General features: G+C 38.3%; 2 protein-coding genes across 2 annotated transcripts; both read left to right on the plus strand.

Annotated features, from left to right (window-relative positions):
• The first annotated feature begins 279 nt into the window (after nt 1-279).
• LOC110766440 (Protein kinase superfamily protein) lies at nt 280-4089 on the plus strand. The gene is made up of 10 exons (XM_021969772.2): nt 280-723; nt 1014-1184; nt 1320-1570; nt 1681-1813; nt 1897-1960; nt 2042-2138; nt 2282-2384; nt 3047-3165; nt 3259-3348; nt 3501-4089. Exons 1-10 carry the CDS (start codon nt 552-554, stop codon nt 3660-3662), a joined length of 1362 nt encoding a protein of 453 aa, XP_021825464.1. The 5' UTR covers nt 280-551; the 3' UTR covers nt 3663-4089.
• A 3345-nt stretch (nt 4090-7434) lies between these two features.
• On the plus strand, nt 7435-8864 carry LOC148298035 (uncharacterized). Its single transcript, XM_088250429.1, has 2 exons — nt 7435-8518; nt 8827-8864. The coding sequence occupies exons 1-2, from the start codon at nt 7435-7437 to the stop codon at nt 8862-8864; spliced, it is 1122 nt and encodes a 373-aa protein (XP_088106555.1).
• The last annotated feature ends 18188 nt before the right edge of the window (nt 8865-27052 follow it).

Here is a 27052-nt window from a genome sequence, read left to right on the forward strand (position 1 = left end):
GATATTTTAAAGAAGGAACGTATTTTTCTATTATTTATACAATTTGAAAAGTATACCCAAAAAAAAAAAGAAATTGAAGAGAGTGATTATAGTGATTATAGTGACAAGAAAATAAAAATTATGGGTCTCACTCACATCAATTAGTTGTGTTATTTTATTTTATTTTTTTGTGGTTTGGAAAAGATATTATGGCTGATGTTTAATGGTTTATGACTCTCCACATGATTGGTGTGCACTGTCCCCACCCAGAACATAAAATACAGCTTTTCCCTGCAATTGCATCTTTGTTTACCCTTTCACCTTTTGCAGATGGAAAGATAGTTAAAAAGAAGTTAAAAAGAAAATGGCTACATGCTAGAGAGGCAGAGAGAGAGAGTCGGAATTCAAAATATTCAAGGAGAAGGACTGAAAGATCCAAAACACACCTCCCCACCGTTCCTAGGCTTCCCAAACACCTCTCTCTCTCTCTCTCCCTCTCTCCTCCATTGGTTGGAACCCACAATCTATATTTCCATGTGTTCTTAAACTTAGTAAACCAAAAGCAAACAACAATGAAGCTTCTTCTTGTTATTGCTCTCAATTTGCTTTTGCTGCTTGTACACCAAAATCAGCCATGTCCCATTTGTGTTGGTGCCACACCTGACCCACTTTTTTCCTCCATATTGGCTCCGCTTTCCTCACCCATTTCTCCAATTGCTTCATCAATGGCTTCCTTCTCTCCAGGTACTTAATACTTATGCTTTGCTCTGCTCTCCATAGACTAAAGACTCTTCCTTTTCATTTCTAGCAAGTGGGGTTTTAATTGGGTCACGGGTGCACCACTTCGAAAATTCGAATTTCAAAAATGACCACCAAATTGCGTGCATTTACTACGATATATTGAATTCAATTTCTCTGATTTTATCAACTTCTGTGATGTTGGTGCAAAAATCTCCTGGTTTTAATGTATGAGATATTGCCCATTTGCTCAATTTTTGCTGAAACACGCCTCTATATATTTCATGTGTAATCAGAAATTCAAGAAGGAAGTGAAGGGCATCAAATGGAGCCACATAGGAAAATGCTAATTGCTCTCATTATCACCTGCACTGCACTTGGTGTAGTTTTGTTGTCATTGTTGTGCTTGTGGGTTTATCACAAGAAGTGTCCACACAAGTCCCACAAGAAAAGTGCTCAGAGCTCAGGTACTTTCATTTGTACCAAGCACTTTTTGCCCCCTAAATCTTGCTTCAATTTGTGGGTTTTAGTATACTTGTAAATTGTTGTTCTCTGAGATTTTTTGTTCTGTTTCGTTCTGTTTCGTTGGTTTGTGTAAGAAGATGCTGAGAAGGGGCTTGCATTGGGTCCATTTATGGGTAAATTCAATTCCATAAGGATGGCTTCTAAGAAAGGATCTGTTTCAGTAATTGAATATAAAGTACTCGAAAAAGGCACCAACAATTTCCGGGACAGCAACATTATTGGTGAGGGTGGATTTGGATGTGTTTATAAGGCTCGGTTGGATGATAATTTGCTTGTTGCAGTCAAGAAACTAGACTGTGCAAGTCAGGATTCTGAGAGAGAATTTGAGGTAACTTTTGCTCAAAATTTTAGTTGTAGTTTTGTATAATGCTGTATTTATTGTAAATCTTATCTGATGTATTTATTGTGTCTATCTTGAATTATCACTTCAAATTGCAGAATGAGGTGGAGTTGTTACATAAAATTCAGCATCCAAATATAATTTCCTTTTTGGGTTGTAGTACTGATGGTGACACAAGGTTCATTGTTTATGAGTTGATGCATAATGGATCTCTGGAAACTCAATTGCATGGTAATACATTTATTTTCTGTTAATTTTTTTAAAAATTAAAAAAGGAATATCATGAAATATATATTTTTGTCCTATTGTTGCAGGACCGTCTAATGGTTCAGCACTAACATGGCATATGCGAATGAAAATTGCTCTTGATGCTGCAAGGTGAGCTTGTTTTCCTAGTTGTGGAGTCCTTTGGTTGTTATGGGTTTTTTACATTTTAACATATTGGGTACTGTTGACCAGAGGATTAGAACATCTGCACGAGTACTGCAACCCTCCAGTGATCCATAGAGATCTGAAAACATCTAATATTCTTTTAGATGCCAACTTCAATGCCAAGGTATGATTATATAAATTATTGTAGTGTCTCATCTTTCCTTATAAAATATTGAGCTTGTATTAAAATATTTCAATTATGCATTATTATCCTCTTGCACTAAATTCACTGAAGCTTATTTTCTCTCTCATGGTGGCTTGTTTCAGCTTTCTGATTTTGGTCTTGCTGTGGCTGATGGGGCCAAAAACAGTAATAACATCAAGCTCTCTGGCACCTTGGGTTATGTTGCTCCAGAGTATCTTTTAGATGGTATGCCAACTAAACTTGTAATAATTGCAAGGTGTATTCTTTAATTCTCACTGGTTGCTGTGTCTACTAAACTATAGTTTCTTTTCCCTAAGCTAAATCTAATCTAATTGTTCTTTGGACCATTGACAACTACTACGGTACTGCGTTTGATCTTCATAATAAAGTACGTATCTTTTAGTTAAGTTATCTAGGGGCCGTAGCTGCACATGTTCTGCCACTGGGTTCATATACCATTTTTGATTTGGAAGAGGAAATCCCTGAACTACTTGTTATACTCAAGCTTAACTGAAATTAGGGATGTTATAAGCCATTTATGTGGAAATTTGAACTTGAGAGAAGGGAGAGGTGGACGGCTTGATAGTTATCAAATTTTGGATGACACGTTGATTTTCTGAAAAATTCGGATTCACCTTGAAGATAAGCTTTAGCTTAATAATTTGTAAATTTTTGTTTATAGACATGCTTGGCATATGCATGTTAGTATCACACATTTTAAATATTAATGGCCAACAATCCACTTGGTCAGCGAGAATACTAAATAGCATAATTTTCTAAAGAGCTGTGTGAGCTCCCCTGCACCAGACTTCTAAGCTTTCATTTTTGTAATTATAGCATTTGAAACAAGTTTTGGTGGTAATCAAATCACTCTTATGATTTCTCAGGTAAATTGACAGACAAGAGTGATGTCTATGCTTTCGGGATTGTGCTTCTGGAGCTTCTACTAGGAAGAAGGCCTGTAGAAAAACTGGCACCAACTCAGTGCCAATCTATAGTCACATGGGTATGCCTTTCTCCTAACTGCTCTCAATTTTAATTTATTTGCATAATTCCTGTCAAAAACTTAAATATTTCAAAACTCAATGCTGTAATACAGGCCATGCCTCAGCTCACTGACAGATCAAAGCTTCCAAACATTGTGGATCCTGTGATCAAAGACACAATGGATCTGAAGCACTTATACCAGGTTTGTGAATTACAAACCCAGTATGTTCGGTTGCAATTAGTTCTACGATAGACTCGTGCTTGACTATGTGTATCGATTCTTCTGTTTGTACTGAATGGACACAAAATTTCATGCTGTAGTATAATTGATGAGTTGCAATGCATTACACACAGGTTGCTGCTGTAGCTGTGTTATGTGTGCAACCAGAACCAAGTTACCGCCCACTGATAACCGATGTTTTGCATTCCCTTGTCCCGCTTGTTCCCGTCGAACTTGGTGGGACGCTAAGAGTTACACAACCTACAGCTCCAGGGAGCCCCCCAGCTGGTCATTGATGCACAAGGCATGTATGATGACACTTGTACAACATTCTGGGTTCCTGCTGCTCAAATGACTGCTCCAAATCCCACAGTGATTTTCTTACTTATATTTTGCTGGGAAGTTAATGCCTTCAGTTATTTCAGAGGAGGAAAGTTGGTCTGGTAGGAATGTAGAGCTATTGGGATCGTCTATCGCATTTGTAAATCAGATCAATTTGTTTCAAGTTGCTTGTGCATATGAGGGCATTCGTAGAAACACTAGCTAATTTCATTTTTGACCTTTGTTTTTCAGTGTAAGAAATCAGCTAATTTTCAGTGGTAATTGGTAAAATTACCTCTGGAGTCTGGACCTGTGTTTGTTTTCCTGAGAGTTCTGTTGGGAAGGTAAAAGCTAACAATCATCTTTTGCAAATGAAGTCAAATTGTCAAGGAAAGCCTCAAATATTACCATATTATGATTACAAACATCAACTTCTTTCTGAGTCCATCTAGTGAACTTCGAGTAAAGGTCTTTTAAAGCCTGAAGAGTGGAGAGTCAGAAAGTATATATAAATGAGAAAATCCTGTTTTTATTCTTAAAAAGAAGTCTTATTTATAATTAATTCTCTTCAGGTTTGATCTTTTTTAACACCAATATTTTTTTGGGGGTTTTCCCCTCAAGTTCATTTTAAAAAGAAAAGAAAAAGAAACCTACAAGACGAGGAGATAATAAGGGTTTTGCTCCCGTGCATGGTACGGTTAAAATCAATACTGATGGCAGTAGAAATTCTGACACTGGTCAGATTGGTGCGGGTGGTCTGTTAAGAGATTCCTCTGGTTCCTGGGTCAAGGGCTTTGCTGTCAATCTTGGGTCTGTCCTTGAAGCTGAGCTGTGGGGTATTTTCTGTGGGCTCAAATTGGCCTGGGAGGCTGGCTACAGAGTTGTGGAGACTAAATGTGATGCATCCTCGGTGGTGGCCCTCCTGAATAACCCTCTCATTCCTTCTCATCCCCTGTTTAGTCTTCTCAATTGCTGTAATTTACAGCTGCATGGTGATTGGTCTTGCTCCTTATCCCACGTCTACCGTGAGCAAAATAAGGCTGCTGATGCTTTAGCTGCCAAGAGCTATGAATTCCGTTTAGGCCTTTCATGTTTTGGAGTTGGAGCCCCCCTTCCTTAATGATATTATTGCTGCAGATGTTAGCAGTACCCCTAGTCCCAGGTTAATGCATATATATGCTACGTAATTGTTTGGTTTTGGGCTCTTGGCCCCGCTTTGTACGCAAAAAAAAGGAGATAATAGTCTTAGCAACCCTAGCTACTCGAATGGAAAATGGCAATTTGACAGTCAACATCTCTATGTCATTGTCATTGCCTTTTCCCTGAAAAATTACCGGTACGTGAAGTAAATTGCCCAGCAGATTTGGGTAACCAAGGTAATTTTCACCCTTTGACTTGGAATTAGCTTTATTGAGTATCAACATCTCTATGTCATTGCCATTTCTACACGTTTATTGCTTTTCCCAATTGACTTTGTTCGTTAAAAAACAAAAAGAGAAGTCATTATACATGTCTCAATATCTGCATGAACCTCTGGCAATTTAAAACAATTAAAAACTTCTATTTAATTTAAGACATTACAGAAACCAGTAAACATATATAGACATCACACTTCTCTATACTGCAACAATTTCAAAACGACAAGATAGTTTTTTAGGACAACATGATCATCTATAGTATATGGAATTTGATCAAGCCCACAACATTTCCACTGAGACACACAACAAACCATGTTTATTTAACATTAGCTGAGATTGAGAACAGATACATTGATATACTAGCTAGGACTTGGAGTTGAGATGGGGAAATATGATATTGGAGTTCTTGGTTGTAGCCTCAGTGGTGGACTTGGAGTTGGAGAGAGAGTGAAAAAAAGAGGCTGGAATCACAATTGCAAAATTTGAAGTCTTTGGTTGAACGCATGTTTTTTTATCGCCTGCTGCAACCACTTCCTTACCTGGGTTCTTCTTCATTTCTTCTTCAGCTGTCCTGTGTTCAGCTTTTCCACCACTTTGCTTATCTTCTGGCTGTGTAGGTGTTATGTGTTTGATGAGTTTTGCAATGGTGTTAGGGGGGCTTGTTTATATACACCCCCAAAAAAAAAAAAAAGGGTTCGGAAACTACACAGCATGTTCGTGTAAAAGAAAATGTCCTACACGATTTGCTTGGCCACCCCAAGAATTTTGCAACGTAGAAAAAGAAAATGCTATTAACTTTTTAAAATTTGCATATTTTTTATATTTTAAAATAATAAAATACTTGAATATTAGACTCACTTGATAAACCTAGTAGTAAAAAGGTCTTATATAGAGTCCACCACAAAAAAAGTCTTATAGTTTTTTATATGAAATACCTTAAACTTCTTTTTTTATTTACTTTTGATAGAAAAGGACATTTTATTTACATTTTATAAAAAGGCTAAATTATTGAAATGCCCCCTGTAACTCAATTTCAGTCTTAGTTTCCCCCCTGAAACTCTAAGTGTCTCACTTTCCCTCCTGAAACTCCATATATTGTCTCACTTTGCCTATATTCCATCCAGCCCTAACAGAAGTCGTCAAATCTTAACCCGCCAAAAACAACCTTCTCTTACAAATTCAGATACTCTCTTAATCTGCAACTACACCCAGACTCATTTACAAAAGCAAACCCCTCTCCAAACTCCAAGAAACGAAGAACAACCTCCAACAATGGCGGCAACCCAACTCCTTCTCTCTCTCATCGTCCTCTCAGTTCTCTCTCTCTCTCCTCCGCCCTCCCCACCCAAACCCTCGTCAACACCGCCGAAATCCTCTCAGATTTCGGCCACACCTCCATGGCTCTGACCCTCGATCTCGCCTCTCAAACCCTCCTCCTCTCCCAGTCTCCTTCTCTCACCATCTTCGCCCCCATCAACGCCGCCTTCTCTCACTCCGATCAACCACTGCTGAATCTCCTGCAATTCCACATCATCCCCCCTTATTTCTCTCTCTGATCCCTCAAGTCCCTGCCTTTCGGTGCCAAGATCTCAACTTTACTCTCTGACCGCTCCCTCTCCGTCATCACTTTGGCCTATGACCCCAGAGTCTCATTCAACAACGTCCCCATCACTGTTTCCCCATCATTGTTTCCCCAATTTTCGACTTCTGTTAGGGCTGGATGGAATATAGGCAAAGTGAGACAATATATGGAGTTTTAGGGGGAAAGTAAAACACTTAGAGTTTCAGGGGGGAAACTAAGACTGAAATTGAGTTACAGGGGCATTTCAATAATTTAGCCTTATAAAAATAAAAAAAAGTCTCTCTCCTTCCCCTCTCTATTGTGGGTTTCAAGGAATTTCCTCTCTATTATGGGTTTAGGGTTCAAGGGGTTTAGATTGAAGATTAGATGGGGTTGGGTTTTTTATTTATTTATTGCCTGCTGCAGCTGTTCTGTGTTCAACTTAATATTAGGCAACCACTTCCTTCTTCTTCAGCTGTCCTGTGTTCAACTTTTCCACCCCTTTGCCTATCTTCTGTGTTGAAGGAGATCAAGCTTAGAATGGAATGTTGATTCTGTCAATATTGTATATAACTTCTTTCCTTATTTGTAAATGATTTAGCTTGATCGTAGGAACCACATTAGGATACTTCTGTAACTATAAGTCTGTGGCTTAGCCCCTTGAATGAATAACAAAATCAATTACATACCATTTTCTTCATGGTATCAGAGCATTGATCTGGGCAATAAACAAAACACAAAAACACAACAAAACCCTAGCCGACCTCCATGGCAGAGACCAACCCATCGGGCACGGCTTCGGGAACCAAGTGGGATCATCCCAACCACCAACTATACCTTCATCATTCCGACCAACCCGGTGCTATTCTTGTGCCGCAGCCCTTGGTCGAAGATAATTACAGCACATGGAAACAATCCATGACTATGACCTTAACGGTCAAGAACAAAATCGGACTCATAGATGGTTCGATCGAGGAGCCGAATGGAAGGGATCCGAATGAATGGCAGCAGTGGAATCGTTGCAATAATCTGGTCCAAACTTGGCTGCTAGGGTCGATGTCAAAAGACATCGCCAGCAGCGTGATTAATTGCAAGAATGCTCGGCAGATGTGGCTGGAATTGCAGGAGAGATTCTCACATGTGAACGTGGTTCAATTGTTCAATATCGAGAACGAGATTCATGCTTGTGTGCAGGGAAGTATGTCCGTGGGATCTTACTTCACAAAATTGAAGGGACTATGGGATGAACGTGATGCTTTGTGCACCTTCCCGATCTGCACTTGTGGATCCGTCAAGGAAGTGGCTGCATATTTGGACACGCAGAAGACCATGAAGTTCCTCATGGGTCTCAACGACTCATATGCAAGTGTTCGCAGCAACACTTTGCTGCAAGATCCCTTACCCACAGTGAACAAGGCGTACTCCCTCGTTCTGAGGCATGAGAAGCAATCGGAAGTGACAGCGGGTAAAGCTCAGGCACAACCGGATGCGGCCGTGTTTGCTGTGAAGAATTCTAGCCGTGAATCCGACGGAGAAAAGGGTGAGATGAAGTGCACCAAGTGCAACAAAACAAACCACACTGCCAAGAATTGTCGTGCACACCTCAAATGCACATTTTGCGGATGGAAGGGTCACACAGCCGAGTATTGCCGCAAGAAGAAGGCAGCGGCTGAGGCCGAGTTTAGTGCGATGATTTCCAAAGGGAACCAAGCAGCAACGTGTATGACAGAGAGGAAGGAGATGAACTTCCCATTTACCGCTGAAGAGTGCAAACAGATATTGAAGGAGCTGCAAAACAGGACCTCCTCTGCTAATCATGTTGGTAATTCCACAACCCATGATGGACTTTCAGGTAAAGCCTTTTCCCTCAACTCTAATGACAAACAAAGCACTTGGATTTTAGACAGTGGCTGCACGGACCATATGATTTATGATCCCAACCTGTTCTCTACCTCGAGGCCGGCCACTAATCACACAGTAGAATTGCCGAATGGGTCCGTGGCACAAGTGACCCACATTGGCACAGTTGCCTTGTCCCCCAATTTGATTCTTGAGAACGTTTTGTGTGTCCCGTTTTTCAAATTGAATTTGATTTCAATTAGCAAGTTAGCCAATTCATCTTGTATTACCGTTTTTCTGAACCAATTTTGTCTCATACAGGACCTACGTTCGGGGATGATGATTGGGACGGGAATTGAACGGGAGGGCCTTTATTATCTCGATCGACCCAAGAAAGGAACATGCAATCAGGCACAAATATCCAATACAACCCTTTGGCACCAACGTCTTGGACACCCATCTACCAGAGTTCTTCCATTATTCTCTTTTTCAAATTTTAAACATGCCTCTTGTGATACCGACAAGTGTGCAATTTGCCCTTTGGCTAAACAAACGAAACTTCCTTTTCCTTCAAGTTCAATTTCTACTCATTCTAGTTTTGATTTAATTCATATTGACATATGGGGTGGTTATAAAGTTGCTTCGCTTTCGGGTGCCAAATATTTTCTTACCATTGTTGATGATTACACTAGATGCACATGGATTTATCTTATGAAACACAAGTCTGATGCTAGGACTCTTCTAGTTAATTTCATCAATATGGTTGCCACTCAATTTGATTCCAAAATTAAGGTCATCCGTAGTGACAATGGCCCTGAATTCAACATTGGTAGCTTCTATGCAGATAAAGGTATAATGCATCAAACTAGTTGTATCAACACACCCCAGCAAAATGGGGTTGCTGAACGAAAACATAGACACTTGTTAAATATGGCACGTGCCCTGCTTATTCAGGCTGGGCTTCCAAATCGTTTTTGGGGGGATGCCATTCTCACATCTGCATACCTCATCAATCGCACACCTACTCCTCTTCTCGATGGCAAAACCCCATATGAAAAGCTGTTTAACAAAACTCCCAGTTATTCCCATTTGCGTGTTTTTGGTTGCTTATGTTTCACTTCTACCCATGCACAGAATCGTTCGAAATTTGATCCAAGAGCATCTCGGTGTCTCTTTCTGGGATATCCTTATGGTCAGAAAGGATATCGTGTTTTTGATCTCAGTAAACAAAAGGTGCTTGTTTCTCGTGATGTGAGTTTTTTTGAAAATGTGTTTCCTTTTCTACTTTCTCACCAATCCGCTGCGTCACCCCTTAATCAAAATTCACCCAGCATTCCTTCCCCTCACCTTGACCCGTTCTTACACTTTGACATGGACTCCCTCTCCACAGCCCATCTAACTTCCCCTCTTGATGGGCCAAATCCACCCACCAGCCCACCTACCCACCCTTTACTCAACACACCTGATGCAGACCTCACTGATCTGCCCTCTCCCTCACATGTCGTTGCTCCTTCCCTTTCACCAACAACTTCCCCTGCCGCAGCTCTCCCCGATCTGCCTCCTCCTTCGCCGCCACCTGTAGCTTTCCCATCTCCGTCGCCCACACCTCCCCACCTCGCTCCGCGCCGCGGCGGTCGTTCCACCCGGCCGCCGGCCTACTTGCAGGACTTTCAACTCGAGACTAGCCTCCCTTCAAGGACCGCACCACCGTCATCCACGAACTTGGTCACCCGTTCAGGTACGGCTCACCCACTCTCTCAATTTTTGTCATATGCTCAACTTTCTCACTCTCACAAAACTTATCTGGCCCACCTTACCCTTCTTAAAGAACCTACAAGTTTCTCTCAGGCAGTCCAAATTCCACAATGGCGTGCCGCCATGAAATCTGAGATTGATGCCCTACAGGCTAATGGGACTTGGAGCTTGGTGCCGTTGCCACCTCATAAATGACCGATCGGCTGTAAGTGGGTATATAAGGTGAAATTGAAGGCTGACGGTACGGTGGAACGCTACAAAGCCCGCTTGGTTGCAAAAGGCTACAGTCAAGTGGAAGGCGTTGATTACCGGGAGACTTTTGCCCCGGTTGCCAAATTGGTGACCGTCCATATTCTCCTTAGTGTGGCCTCTCTGCGTGGCTGGCATCTCCACCAATTGGATGTGAACAATGCGTTTTTGAATGGCGACCTTGATGAGGAGGTGTTCATGTCCTTGCCTCCTGGTTTCGGACGAAAGGGGGAGAATCGGGTCTGTCAATTGCACAAGTCGTTGTACGGTTTAAAACAAGCATCTAGGCAATGGTTTATCAAGCTGTCTACTGCCCTCAAAGCCGCGGGATTCCGACAGTCACGATCCGACTATTCTCTGTTCGTCCGAAGTCGTCAAGGTAACTTCCTAGTGTTGCTTGTATATGTTGATGACGTTATACTGGCAGGGAACAATTTGGAGGATATAGAGAACACGAAATTATTCTTGGCCAACCAATTCAAGCTTAAGGATTTGGGTCAGTTGAAATATTTCCTCGGCATCGAAGTTGCCAGATCACGGCATGGAATCAGTTTGTCGCAACGTAAGTATGCCTTGGAAATTTTGGATGATGCTGGATTTTTAGGTGTCAAACCTTCTCGGTTCCCTGTGGAACAGAATTTATCACTCACACAATTTGATGGAAAGTTATTAGATGATGCTTCAGCATATAGAAGAATGGTTGGGAGGTTGATATATTTGACCATAACTAGGCCGGACTTGACTTATGCTGTACATGTACTAAGCCAGTTCATGGATAAGCCACGGCAACCACATTTGGAAGCAGCCCATAAAGTGCTTAAATACATTAAGCGAACACCGGGTCAAGGTATCCTGCTACCATCTACAGGGTCACTCCAATTGCGGGCATTCTGTGATGCTGATTGGGCACGTTGTAAAGACACAAGGAGATCAATCACGGGATACTGCATTTTGCTTGGGCAAGCACCGGTCTCTTGGAGGACTAAGAAACAAACAACCGTATCGCGTTCAAGTGCGGAGGCCGAGTACCGTTCCATGGCTACTACTTGCTGCGAAGTCACATGGTTGAAGAACATTTTGAAGGATTTAGGAGTTGATCACACGCAGCCAGTAACCCTATTTTGTGACAATCAAGCGGCCATACACATAGCATCGAATCCGGTGTTTCATGAGAGAACCAAACACATAGAGATAGATTGCCATCTGGTTCGAGAGAAAATTCAAGAAGGGATGATTCGGACAGCTCATATTCGTAGTGCAAGTCAGCCGGCCGATCTGTTCACTAAGCCATTAAGCTCGACACAGTTTGAAGTGCTACTTAGCAAGTTGGGTGTCATAAACATACACTCCAACTTGAGGGGGAGTGTTGAAGGAGATCAAGCTTAGAATGGAATGTTGATTCTGTCAATATTGTATATAACTTCTTTCCTTATTTGTAAATGATTTAGCTTGATCGTAGGAACCACATTAGGATACTTCTGTAACTATAAGTCTGTGGCTTAGCCCCTTGAATGAATAACAAAATCAATTACATACCATTTTCTTCATTCTGGCTGTGTAAGTGTTACGTGTTTGATGAGTTTTGCAATGGTGTTGTTAAGGGCTCTCTCTCTCTCTCTCTCTCTCTCTCTCTCTCTCTCTCTCTTTTAAACTCTATTAAAGATTGCTTTTATTTTCTGTTCGACCATTTTCACACGGTCTCCCTCCTCTAGAAGCTTCATTATTATGTTGTGCAATTATGTTCAACTTATAAACCTATGTAAGATGAAATCATGACATGGAATTGTAGACTAAATGTACGTGCATGAGATACACGTTGGTGGATGTTCAATTGGTGGCTTGCTTTCTGCATTCACAATGGCTGTGGAAGTGGTCTCTCCCATGTGGAGGATTATTTGTTTGTCAACAATTGATGGCTTGTGCTTTCGGCTGGGAGAGGCAATGATAGTGCCTAGCTGCATGATTTGAAATGATGTGGAACCGAGTGGTTAGGCTGGTTTTCAAGTCTTTGTCTCCATACGTTGATAGCCTTCGTTGCTTATTCATGCAAGGTGTGCTTGTGTCGCACCAAAGGGAAGGAAATGAGGGAGTGGGCTGACTGTGAGCTGCTTTTCAATTTCATGATCATTGTAGAAACATTCAAGATTAGAGAGAGAGAGAGAGAGAGAGAGAGAGAGAGAGAGAGAGAGAGATTATCAAGCAAAAGCGAATGATGTTCATGCATGGCTGAACAATGATGTATATTTTGATTGGACCTGGTTTTGGGCCTGCTAGTTAAGTTTTGACTCAAATTACCAAAAAAGAAATTGGGACTCGGTTGGATCCAACAATGGGTTGACGTTAAGTCAAAACATGGAGTTTAATTTGGGATGCTGTTGTGACTGAATAAGCTGTAGACCTATCGCTGCTGCATGCACGGATGGATGTCCATTTCATTAGGGCTACTACTGGGGCATACGTATGGGATGTGATTCCCGACCCACAGTATGCTGAGTCATCATATGATAAATGTGGGATTTTTGGTATGCCCTTTATTTTATGAAATGAAGGATGACGTAGTCCACATCTGGGCTTGGGTTCTAAAGCCATAGTTATTTGGGACATAGATCCCATGTCCATATCCAGTCCGAGACACGCTTATACTCACCAAACAATGGCTAGGACTCATGTCCATTTTAATTGAAAATATCCAGTTCAGTCTAGCCCAGCAAACAATGCCTTAGGGACTCAATATGCAGTGTATTTCAGTGATATGGACTGTCCAGTTAAGTGACCTTTTTACAAACCCCATAAGAGTCTTTCCTACAAAAGAGCTGGAAGCCAGGGTACCCACAAAGGGGTTCTTGCTTGCCTTGGATGTAGATTGGATAGCTAATTTCTTGCGGGCCACAACTTACGGGCACACTGCAGTTTTGGTGGTAAAAGTCCAGAGCAAATGAGGAGAAACATCAAAATGAGGATGCAGAGGTTTTTGATTCATTTGGGATCTTGTAAATTGTGACTAAGAGACAGTGAAGAGGATAATAATAATAACAATAATATGAGAGAGAGAGATAATATAATAATAATAGTTTTGAGAGTTGTATTTGAAGAGGGTGGCTTTGACTTGATAATTGCCCAACTGGAAGCCTTTGAAGCTGACAGTCGACACTTTTTGAGTATTAGAATGCTGTCTTTAATTATAATCTTAGACTCTTAAATTTGAGCCAGAAGTTGCCTAAATGGGTCATTTTCTAAGAAAGTCGTACAACTTGACCAATCTCATATTTCAACTTCTGCTTTACATTGCCTTCTCTATAGGGCCACACAGACTTTTACTAAATGAGGACATACTAGTTTGTGTTTTTTTCTGATGAAATTTGTTCTTCCAGCATATTGAAACACTTTTACCAGCTATTGCTTTGAGCCACAGAACCAACCTTGTTTTAATTTTCTTTGCACTTACCAATTCTTGGCTTGCTTTTACAAAAATAATTGAACCATTGATTCACAAAACACATGGTCACTACTATATCACACGCAATAGAGTTGGTCTGTTAAAGGATATTTATCTTTGTTTACCCTGTTTTTCTTATTCCTTGTTATATTTGTCTTTGTTATAGATGATGGTTCAAGTTCTGAAAGTGATTCATCAACTGATTTGGATGCAATCGAGAAATGACTGTTAGACCATGTTCTGATGTGGCTAAATCTGTTGTGATTTTGAATTTGAAATCTTCTTGTTTGAATAGTGATAATTTATCTTTTAGTTGATTGTAATGAGGAATCTGTTTTTGTATAGGACTCTAACTCTCTATAGTTGATAGCCTGGTTTGTAGGAACAACTTCTTATATTTCAAACTTGTACTTATCTGTTGCAATCAATATAAATATACACAGCTGCAGCCGTATTGGGATGCAAGCTTTCATAGCATCTTGAAATCTTATAATGACATCATATTTCATCAATATCAAGTCAATAATCTTCAAGTGGTAGATGAAGAACGCTTTGAAGTGAATCAAGAACATATCCATTTACATGAGGACAATGCTAATAAAATGAGTGATGCTAGAGAAAACATTGCCGGAGCAATGTGGATGGATTATATTTAGAATCATTAGTCTTATAATTTATTTAGTCTAGAATGTTTGAATTTAATATGTATTATTTAAGAATTGAAGACCAATTGAGTTTGTCGATCGTATATGTATGGTATTAAAATAGTATGTTTAATATAATTTTGATAAGTTTATCAAAATATCTTAATTATAAAAAATGAGGAAAAAAAATTGTTTTCAAGAATTCAACAAAACAAGTTTTCAAATTAAAGATTCAAAAATAGTTTTTAAGTTGCATACCAAACAACTTTTTGAATCTTAAAAAATGAATTTGAGAACTCCTTATTTTTAAGAAAAATAACAGTTTTTGAATTCCCTACGTGGATAGAATACCAAACAGGCCCTAAGAATCTTTCCTACAAAACATCAGTAGAAACTCAAAATCCTTTGACCAACGAGAACATCTTGTTGTTCTTTAATTATAGAAACATTTGTTGTGTTATTGTTAGATAACTAATTCGGATTTCAGTGACTTTCTATAAAGATAATCCTTAAACAAGGTCCTAAAAATTGAACAATTCGAACTAACAAATCTCATTGATGGTTAGACCCACTTGCAGTATATATAGGCAACATGCTTGCTAGGGATGCAAGGAAACATAGTGGGCCAGCTGAAGATTATAAAACTCTGCTTATGCCCCTGCCTTAGCAGCCCTATCAACCCTAGATACTTGCATGGTAAATGACATTTTTCCCAAATTTTTTTTTTCTGTATGATTGGAGGAAATGCAGGTTTGTTGATTCTGAATGCATGTTCAAACCAGATAAGAGTAGACCAGAGTCAAATGAAATTCATATAATATTCAAGTCCACATCATCATATTGCTTGATCTGTTTTATTAGAATGGACATTGGAAAATTAAGCCCCAGAGTGAGTGGTATAGCAATCATAGAAAGATTTGCAGAGGATTTCTATGACCTTAAAACTACGAAAGCAAAGATTTGCAGAAGGTTTATATGAACTTAAAACAATGAAATCAAAGATTTTCTGCCTTCTTCTTCATTGGAGTTGACATGAAGTCCTCCAGAACCTTTTCCTTTGTACACCACGCAGATGCTGGTACCTTTCGTTGATTTTACCATTTTCACGTAATGAGTTATGATTAGAATATGTCTTCCCATGAGACTGTGATAGCTTCTAATGCAGACATGGCATAAATTTGTAAATTTTGTAAAATAATACTAAGAAAAAGACTAGCTGGGTGAACAAATGGGCTGAAGTCTGGGTCATGTGTGGGAATTTTGGTTTAGAGCTCTAGTAATATGATATTCTATAGTGAGGGCCTTATATATGATCTTTAGGTGACATTTTATAGTGAGAGCTCTATTTCTTAACCGTTTGATCAAATTGGTTAGCATGACTTCTCTAGTACTTTGTTGGGCATGAGACTTAACACTTTCTAGGCCTTGTGTGATAGTAAGGGCAAAACAGTCTTAGCAACTCCAGTTCGGTTCGAACCAGTTATTTTTTATTTTTTTATTTAAAATTTTTATGGTTGTAATCGGAATTGAAACCGGATAAAATCAGTCATGTTTGGTTTTTTTTTATAACCAAAGTTGACTTTATAATCAACACGGTTTTTTGGGCCAGATTCAATTTGGTTTACCATTTTCGATTCTTACGCCAACCTCTAGTTTGTGAGCCTTTCGGCCTCCTTGGAGACAAGTTTGGGGCCTTGGATGTACTGTTTTTGAGACTGTTTCCTTAATAGCCAAAGGCCCCATGAAATTATATGATTTGTTAGCTTGGCTTTTTCTACCAGAAAGGTTTTCTTTTCTTGATCTTCAGCGTCATTAGGAACAAATGGCATGTCTCAAATTGAATTATTGATCTCTCCTGTTTATCCCATACCTCCAGTAAATTGCTATTAAGCCAAGACAAAAAAAAATGCTTATAGTTGTTAGAAGAAGTTCCAAAGAAATTTCAATCAGGCCCCTTGGTGAAGGAATTAAAGAAATACAGATTAATTTTCACATATATTCAATCAGGCCACTGCTTGAATTTTTTAATTTTTTTTTTTTATAAAAAAAAACCTTATAAGCCCTCTGTCATGAAGAAGTAAATTAAGAATAAATTTATAGATAGGCCAAGCAAGCAAGCTGTATTGCTTTTCCCAATTGTCTTTTTCTGTGATTGGAGGAAATGGCTTTCTTCATTCTAGAATCTTAATTCCAACCAGACAAGAGGGGACCCGAGGGAAATGAAATTCATATAATATTCTAATTCCACACAAATCAATAATTTAAGGGGTATAAGAACAGTAATTAGTGAATTGACCCCCATATGGTAGTATGTTAACACAGTGAAAGCAAAGTGCAGAGGATGATTAATATGACTTTAAAACATTGAAAACAAATTAAGCAAACATTTTCTCTGTTCTTGACAGGGGAAATTATAATTTATAATATCCTCCAAATTTTTTACTGTAGGCTCATTTTTGAGTTTATAATATTTTATTAACTTAACTACACTAATGCTCTCTGAAACTTCGATCAAATCTCACTTTACAACTCCAAACTCAAAGGATATTAGTGTAATTAATCCTATTTTATTTTCTCATGCTAGATTTTGTCTAGATCTCAGGGGACCATACTCAATCTTGCTTCTTGTTTCACCCTCTTCTAGAAATGTCAATATTTTCCATCAGAAACAAAAAACTCTGTCCCCAAGAAAAAAACACACCGTGTGTCTTTTATCTCTCAACTTCTCCACACCTTTACATTGACAAACTATAAGAGCCGTTCGGTAATGTTTTCTTAGAATATTTTCAGAGAATGAAAAAAAAAAAATTGCATTTTTAGAAAATGAAAATGCGTCTGGTAGATTAATTAGAAAACATCTTCAGAAAACAAAAACAATAAAAACGTGTTTGGTAGTATAATTTGAAATAATATGTAGTTATTTTTATGAAAACGTTTCCCATGAGAATGAAAACAACATCTTCAGAAAACAAAAACAATGAAAACGTGTTTGGTAGTACAATTTGAAATAATAATATGTGAGTTATTCTTATGAAAATGTTTCCCATGAGAATGAAAACAACTTTTTTCTGTTTTCTACAAGTACACATGAACTTGTTTTCATTTTATTAAAACATTCTCAGCGTTTTATGTTTTTGGGCCACCGAACGTGTTTTTGCCTCATTTTGGTTCTTTCAAAATGAAAACAACCCTTTAAAACGATACCAAACGGGCCCTAAAATTCCACCATGGCATAAATTTTTGTAAATTTATGGACCAAAATTGAGATACTTTTGGTTCGATTGATTCCGAGGAATTACGATGATGAAATAGAAGCGCACTTGATTTCTCAAATGGGTTTTGGTTTTAAAATCTTTAAAATTTGATAACGTCCTCTTTTAGAAGCTCAACTATATAAGATTAAGATTAACTAATGATTTTACAAAATTTATGAATTGATGTACTTTAAGAAAACAATATAACCTTTTTTTTTTTGGTGAGTAAAACAATATAACCTTTAGAAGCTCTACTTTCTTTGCTTTACTAGCCCTTTGCACATGTGAAAGCGTGCTCCATCCGACTTAAAATTTTCTTATTTTATCTTTTGCACATAGTTTTATAATATATATATATATATATATATATATATATATTAATATAAACGATATTCTAAATTACTCTAATCTACAAAAAGGGGAATCCAACTTGAATGCAAGGGGAGCAAACTCACCGTCGTGGCCAATTGGCCAAATCCGTCTGCTGTCATAAGATAATTTTAATTCTTGAATACACATTGATCAATATCTCCATTTTAGTTCAATCTATTATAATATGTTAGCTTCCAAGCCATCTATGAGCTGCCCTATGTTTGCTTATCACCATCTCCATTGAGCTGACTTTAATAACCTTTGACATACCGCCATAAAAAAACAAAGTGAAACGTATTAGTCAGTATATGCATGAATCTATCTCTGGCAATTTCGTTTTGTGAAATAAGTTAAACTTTAATTAATTAAGACAGTACAAACATGTAGAAACCAGAAAACATGTCTACGAAGACATTATAGTTTCTAAGTAGATTGCAACAACTTCAGAATAACACATGATAATGTTGATACATAACAACAACAAACGTAAGCTGAGATTGAGAGAACAAGGACATCGAAGGTCATGGGCAACACATAGACATAGCCATTAATTTTTGGATGGGTGGGGAAATATGATATTGGTGTTCTTGGTTGTAGCCTCATTGGACTTGGAGTTGGAGAGAGGGTGAAAAACAGAGGCCATAGATTGGACCATGGAATCAAACATTATTCGCTTCACTGAACTCCTCTTTGCTGGAATAATTACACTTGCAAAGTTAGAAATCTTTGGTTTAAAGCACGTTGTGTTGTTGCCTGCAACCACTGCCTTACTTGGCTTCTTCATTTTCAAGTGACTTGTCATTTCCTCAGTAATCATTTGATGTAGGACGAAATATGGTCACTTATGACACTAGGAAAAGAAGGAAGGCGTATCGTTGGGATTTTTGTTTTGGCCAACTGTTGCTGGTTTTGTCGATCCTCCAATATTCTGCTGCTGTGCTTTCCCCTTATCTCCTGAGCCACTAGAAGCACCAGCAGTATATTCAGAGGCTTCCATCGTGTTCCTGCGGAAGTTGGGTTGGCGTTTCTCCTTCTCCAACAATTCAGCCTTCAATGCCATGTTAATCGCCTCCTGCACAGTCCATATATTCTGCATACCAATTTTTTCCTGGATGGAAATCTTCAGCCCATTGTTGTACCTCGCGACCTTTTGATTGTCAGTCTCTGTCAAATGGTTTCGCTCCGCCAAACGCATGAATTCTTCGGTATATTCAGAAACTGAACGGGTGCCTTGCGCACAGCCTAGGTACATACGGTAGAGAATCTGCTCATAATCTGTGGGCAGGAATCGTTCCATCATCAGCGACTTCATCTTCCGCCATGTTCGAACCCGCTGCTTTCCTTGCCTCTGTCGTAAATTTTGCAATTGATCCCACCAAACAGCCGCTGTAGCTTTTAGACGGAAAGCTACCATCTTCACCATCTTATGCTCAGGAACCTCCATAATATCGAAAAACCTCTCCACTTCTACAAGCCAATCCAAGAAGTCTTCAATCTTCAAATTTCCCCAAAAGTTGGGAATTTCTGCTTTAATCCGATAATCGCCAAAATTCTCGTAATTGCGATTACGATTACGAGGATTATTAGCCGGTGGTGGTGGTTCTTCAAGTTCTTCTTCTGACTCTGACTCACTATCTGGAATAAGTTGCCTCCTATTATCTCTTCTCTCGCCATCTCTACCTTCTCTTCGATTGTCATCCCTGCCTTCTCTTCTTTCGTCATCTCTGCCGCCTCGCCTATGGTTGCCACCAAGAGCTTGCAACAACAACTCTCGCATCTCCCCAAATTGGGTGGTTAGGTTGTCGATCCGTTGGTTTTGAGCGTCCAAATCCGCTCGAGTAATTGTGGCTGGGAAATCAGCTTCACGATCACCCATGATAAGACAAGAATACCGAGACGGGAGAGACCCGCTCTGATACCACTTGACGCAGCACAAGCAAATAGATTTTCAAGCGAAAATCCTAAAGAACGATAATCTGGAATCCACCAAGAAATTGGAGAGAAAATTCTCTTTGATTAATTGTATTAAAATCTGAAGTGTCCAAAAACGTTAGACAAACCTGCCTAAATACACAACTCTCAACCCTTGTAACTGCTAGGGGAGTTATTACATTAAAACTGAAAAACAGAATTTATTCCGAAAATTAACTACGAAACTTTGAATGCGGTTTTGGAAGGCCAAACGACCTCAGAATGCCAAAATCCATCATACATCACAGCAAAGCTGTGAGTTTGACTCGTGGCGTCGTTCCCTTTCCGAAATGGTATTTTGCGTCCTAATCGAAGCTCGGACGCCAAATCTGCAAATTCCTGCTATGTCCCTTTTCACTTCTTCGCTCCAATTCTTCTTCACTCCAATTCTTCTTCAATCAATTAGAAAATCCCAACGATACGCCTTCCTTCTTTTCCTAGTGTCATAAGTGACCATATTTCGTCCTACATCAGACTCCTTCACTTGTAAAGAACTCGACCTCGAGTTCTCGTTAAAATGAACTTGAGTAGGCATAGAACTTGATGTGTAGATAAACTCTTCAATTTGTAGAATTAGGACTTGCTCATATTTGGATGGAATAATCATATAATTAATTCCATAAACAAGATTAGAATAGGCTAGTTGAGAATCAAACTCCTTGTATGAATTATTTTCTTCTCCAAATACAGATTCATCCATGCCTTTAATTTCAGAGGAATCCAATTGTTGTTCTTCATCTTTTGAAATATATGTTTCAACAACAGGAGTTTCAATAAGCTCAATATCTTGTTTTTCTTGAATCTCTTCCTTCATCTTATGGATGATTGGATCTTCAATTAATATAGCATCCATCACAGTTTCTTCCTTTTCGAGAACTTCCTCCATCTTTTCTAGACCCACCATGATATTGGGTTGAACAATCTTGTAACCATTCCTTAATAAATATATATTATATTCAAAAGGAAAGAATTTTTTCACAAGAAGTCTCTTCATCCAATGCCAAGAACTAATAGGATTTTTACCTTGTTGCTTCCTAGATTTTCGCAACTGATCCCACCAAAAAGCAACATCGTCTTCTAAACTGGATGCAACAATTTCCACCATCTTCTCCTCTGGGATCGCTATTGAATCAAATATTTCCTCTATGTCTGCAACCCATTGAAGAAAGCCTTCGATGCAGTCGCTCCCCATGAAGTATGGAACAACTGCAACATCAAATTCTCTAAGAGTGATTGGTTCCCCGTCTCCACGGGTCCTATCTTCTTCGTCTGGACGAGCCATTGGAGGCACCTCGAGTCAGGCAAAACCTACTCTGATAAGACAAGCCAATAATACCGAGACGGGAGAGACCCGCTCTGATACCACTTGACGCAGCACAAGCAAATAGATTTTCAAGCGAAAATCCTAAAGAACGATAATCTGGAATCCACCAAGAAATTGGAGAGAAAATTCTCTTTGATTAATTGTATTAAAATCTGAAGTGTCCAAAAACGTTAGACAAACCTGCCTAAATACACAACTCTCAACCCTTGTAACTGCTAGGGGAGTTATTACATTAAAACTGAAAAACAGAATTTATTCCGAAAATTAACTACGAAACTTTGAATGCGGTTTTGGAAGGCCAAACGACCTCAGAATGCCAAAATCCATCATACATCACAGCAAAGCTGTGAGTTTGACTCGTGGCGTCGTTCCCTTTCCGAAATGGTATTTTGCGTCCTAATCGAAGCTCGGACGCCAAATCTGCAAATTCCTGCTATGTCCCTTTTCACTTCTTCGCTCCAATTCTTCTTCACTCCAATTCTTCTTCAATCAATTAGAAAATCCCAACGATACGCCTTCCTTCTTTTCCTAGTGTCATAAGTGACCATATTTCGTCCTACATCATCATTTGATCAGTTTGCAAGACTATGCGGTTTTGAGGAGCTGATATACAAACATATACGTGCGCGCGCGCATATATATATATATATATATATATATATATATATATATATATATATGGAGCTTCAGTTGAGGGATCCTTCAAATGTGCTTATTTGAAGGACACCCTTGTAGGGCCCACTTCATATTGTATTTCACTAATCCAAACCGTCTATTTTGTAGATACTCATTCAAAGATATCTCTACAAAAAATCACTTAAACTCGATATCATTTGACCACTCAATTGAATTATTGAAATTTTAGTAATTTCTTAAAGCACTATGTTCATTGATTTTGTAGGATACAATTGGATAATCTAAACTATAAGGGGAAATGAAGTTTCGCACACACAGAGGTAGCTTATGAGGATTCGAATATGAGAACACTCATCTTTAAATCAATAGCATTTTTCATTGGACTAGATCTCGTTGGTTTTCCTTCCATTTTCTTTTCAATTAATAATTAGGTGTGGTGAAACAGGATCCCTCTCCAGTAAGGGCAAAACAGTCTTTGCAGCCCTATCATCACCCTTAGCTACTGCATGACAAATGACATTTTTCCCAATTTACTTGTTCTTTTTCTGTTTATGGGAGGAAATGCAGGTTTGTCTGATTCAGAATGCATATATTCAAACCAGACAAGAGTGGGGACCCGAGTCAAATGAAAATCATATAATATTCAAAGGATATAAGCTTTTCAAATCATATTTTCGCATAATAATTTATAGTTTGACCTGTTTTCAAAGATACCGTATTTGCAGAGAATTTGTGTCAACGTATAAAACAATGAAAGCAAAGATTTGCAGAAGATTTGTGTGATCTTAAAACAATGAAAGTAAAGATCTTCCGTGTTCTTCTTCTTTGGACATGGACTTTGAAATGCAGAGCCTTGTCCTTGCACAGATGCAACCTTTCATGCCAGATTTTATGTGGACCTCAATAGCACATGATACTCATTTTCTTCTGTTTTCCGTTCATTTTCCCATGTTCACATAGTTGACTAATGAGCTATGATTAGAATAGGTTAAATTCAATCTCTTCCAATAAGTTAGGTGAATAGGAATCCAATCTTGGTTGCATAGCATTCAACATGTGTCAATAGCCGAATCAAATTTTTTCTATTGATTCTAAAAGAGCGACGCAGTAGTCATGGTAGATGGTGGGTACTAGCGGACCAAGAATTTGTCAGCGGAAGTGCAATTTTAAAAGGCTAACAGCTTTACCAAATATCCTTATAATATAAACAATACGAATGTCATTCATAATTCATAGAAACAAAACAACATTACAGTTAACCTACAATTGTTGCCGTCATCTTTTGAAATATATATTTCAACAACAATAGGAGTTTCAATAGGCTAAATATCTTGTTTTTCTTGAATCTCTTCCTTCATCTTATGGATTATTGGATCTTCAATTAATTCAGCATCCATCACAGTTTCTTCCTTTTTGAGATTTTCTTCCACCTTTTCTTGACTCACCATGATATTGGATTGAGCAATCTTGTAACCATTCCTTAGCAAAAATATATATATTCCTTAATCCCTGCCTTCATACCTGCAATATTCATATTGAGGATTCCCCATCCCCACCTTCGTTGGGGAATGGGTTCCCTAACCCGCCCCATTATGGAAGAAAAAATCAATATAAACCTACTTTGTTGAAAGAAAAAAAAAATAGAATTATGGCAAGATAATGAATATATATATAATATATACGTATAAGACAATATAAGAATGTTTGCATATTGACTAGAACTTAACTAAATATATAAGTAGTGTGGCTTAAGATTCATATAAATTATATAAATATATAATAGAAAATAATAGAAAATATATATATTCTAAACGAGGAGGGTTGGGGGTCAGGGATTAAAATACCATCCCTGCCCCTCCCCGAACACCATACCCAAAAAAATTCCCGTACCCATCCCCATACCCCTTTTTTTAATCCTTTATAGATACGCCTTCTTTTTTTCCTTAGCGCCATAATTGACATTTAATTGAAATTTTCCTCTCTTCACTACTAGAAAATCACATACTAGCCATTGATATAGAGAGAAAAATTCAAATAAGTGCCTTTAAATTTTTGTGTGGATACTAATAATACCACCATGCCTATTAAAGTAATTAGGCATAGACATGAGTGTCTAATACAATTAAAGTGAATTTCAGACTTTTACTGAGTATTTAGACCTCTTTATCAGTCCCAAATGATGTTGAAAGAAGATGTCAGCCCACTCCCAATCGGCTCCACTTACAAATAACCCAATTCAGCTTGGCTTCCCTTGACTCGAAGCTTCTTCTGGCTTAAATTAGTTGCTTAAATTAGTTGCTGACTTTTAGGGTAGTCCCAAAGGGCTTTGATGACAGAAGTACAATAGGTCCAAAAATAAGGGCCATATTTTCCTGTTGGTTCCTATTACCTTGACTATGAAATTTGAAAGCAGGCGGGAGAATGTAAACACACACACATATTTGAAAAGCAGAGCAGCCTATAAAGTGGAATTATTCAACCATACATGCATTCTATTCCAATTTAGGGTGCTTCTGCTTTCAAGAGATGCAATGGGCTTCCCAGCTTCCTCCCTCTATGGTACTTCTACTTTCAAGAGATGGTCTTCTGGTATCTCTCTGCATTTGGCCTTTTATGGAATTAATTTTGGACATTAAGGGGAAGAGACAAGAACAATTGGGATGTAACTACCTTGAGAAGGTACAATTTAACTAACAACGACAAGCTGATGCACAAACAAGACTCGTAAGACTATTTAATTAAAGAATTTTACATAATCTTGAGGGGTTTAATAATTAAAAGTTGTTTGGATAATATGAAATATTGTGCTGCTGTGTTCAGTTTTCATTCAAGGCAATTACATAAGATTGAGGAATTAAATATAGTCAATAGAATAATATGAAAATCAGCTCCCAAATCGTATTTGAAAAGTGCATATTATTAAATTAAAATACACATTCTTGTGAATATTAAAAGCAATATATGAATGGGAACTAATGGTTTTAAGTGTATTACATAAATGATAGGGTGTTATTAAATGGGTACTCATACAATGGGGACTGATATTGAACCAATGTGAACTGCTGTATTTTTGTGTTTCTAAGGGAGAAGATACTAAAACTAAGATCAGTCTTGATTGAAGAGTACACAATTGCAAACTAATATATCATGATTAGTGCCTAATATAATAGACACCATTCCAAATATCAGATCCCAAGCTTGAAGCCATTGAACATGGCTTGGCTTAACTCAAATGGCTTGTATCTTAAAAGGTATTTCTTTAATGGAAAATAGGGAAGGACTGACTCAATTAATGGTACCCAAAAAACAATAGCAACTCCAAACTAAGATACTGACTCTATTGGTTGATGGGGACAATTTATTGTCTCAAAACTTAACTTAGCGGACAAATCTAGATCAGTACATAGTGTGTGTTTTTTTAGTAGTGCTTGCACGATTTCCTTCCAACTTTGAGCAACTTTATTTTAATTAATTTTTCACACCATAATTGACTCATATTTTGTCCTACATCAGTATCTGCATGAACCTCTAGCAATTTAAAACAATTAAAAACTTTTATTTAATTTAAGACATTACAGAAATCAGTAAACATATATAGACATCACACTTCTCTTATATATACTGCAACAATTTCAAAACGACATGATAGTTTTTTGCGACATGATCATCTATATGGAATTTGATCAAGCCCACAACATTTCCACTGAGACACACAAACCATGTTTATTTAACATAAGCTGAGATTGAGAACAGAGACATTAATATGCTAGCTAGGACTTGGAGTTGAGATGGGGAAATATGATATTGGAGTTCTTGGTTGTAGCCTCAATGGTGGACTTGGAGTTGGAGTTGGAGAGAGAGTGAAAAAAAGAGGCCATAGATTGGACCATGGAATCAAACATCATTCGCTTCACTGACCTCCTCTTTGCTGGAATCACACTTGCAAAATTTGAAGTCTTTGGTTGAACGCATGTTTTTTTATTGCCTGCTGCAACCACTTCCTTACCTGGGTTCTTCTTCATTTCCTCTTCTGCTGTCCTGTGTTCAAATTTTCCACCCCTTTGCTTATCTTCTGGCTGTGTAAGTGTTACGTGTTTGATGAGTTTTGCAATGGTGTTAGGGGGGACTTGTTTATATAGACAGGAAAAAAAAAAAAAAAAGAGGTTCGGAAACTACACAGCATGTTCGTGTAAAACGTAGGACACGATTCACGAATCCAAGTTGCATGAATTTTGCAACATAGAAAAATAAAATGCTATTAACTTTTTAAAATTTGCATATTTTTTATATTTTAAAATAATAAAATACTTGAATTAGACTCACTTGATAAACCTAGTAGTAAAAAGTCTTATAGAGTCCACGACGAAAAAGTCTTATAGTTTTTAATATGAAATACCTTAACTCTCCGTTTGGATGAGGGAAAAAATAACTCGGAATTTAAGTAAAATTCGGGAATTTAAGAAGAGAACTTGACAATTCCCTTGTTTGGCAACTTTTTTTTTTTGGGGGGTTCAATCAAAGTTCATTAAAACCCCAAAAATGGAAAGGAAACAAACAGAGAATACAAGGCCGAAAATGCCAAATGCAGAAACAAAGTACCATAAGCACAAAGAAGATTATACTAAGAACCAGTATAGTCTAGTATAACTAATCTTCCCCACACAAAATTAAAACAAAATACAAAACCGAGCCACCATCGCCACAAAGGGACCGGAGACCGCACCAATATGGCCACAAAGGAGGGGATTCATATCTTCCACACAAGTCAACATAGCTACACATAGAGACCTAGCGATCTTACGCCAAGAAAAAAATTTCCCCAAAAAACAGAAACACATCAGCACAAGAACATTCCTTCAAGAGTCATTTTCTGCTTCACACTCGAGTCTGCTTGTGCACCAACAAG

The sequence above is a fragment of the Prunus avium genome, chromosome 1 (assembly GCF_965620075.1).
Source record: "Prunus avium chromosome 1, drPruAviu1.hap1.1, whole genome shotgun sequence".
Taxonomy (NCBI): Eukaryota; Viridiplantae; Streptophyta; class Magnoliopsida; order Rosales; family Rosaceae; genus Prunus; species Prunus avium.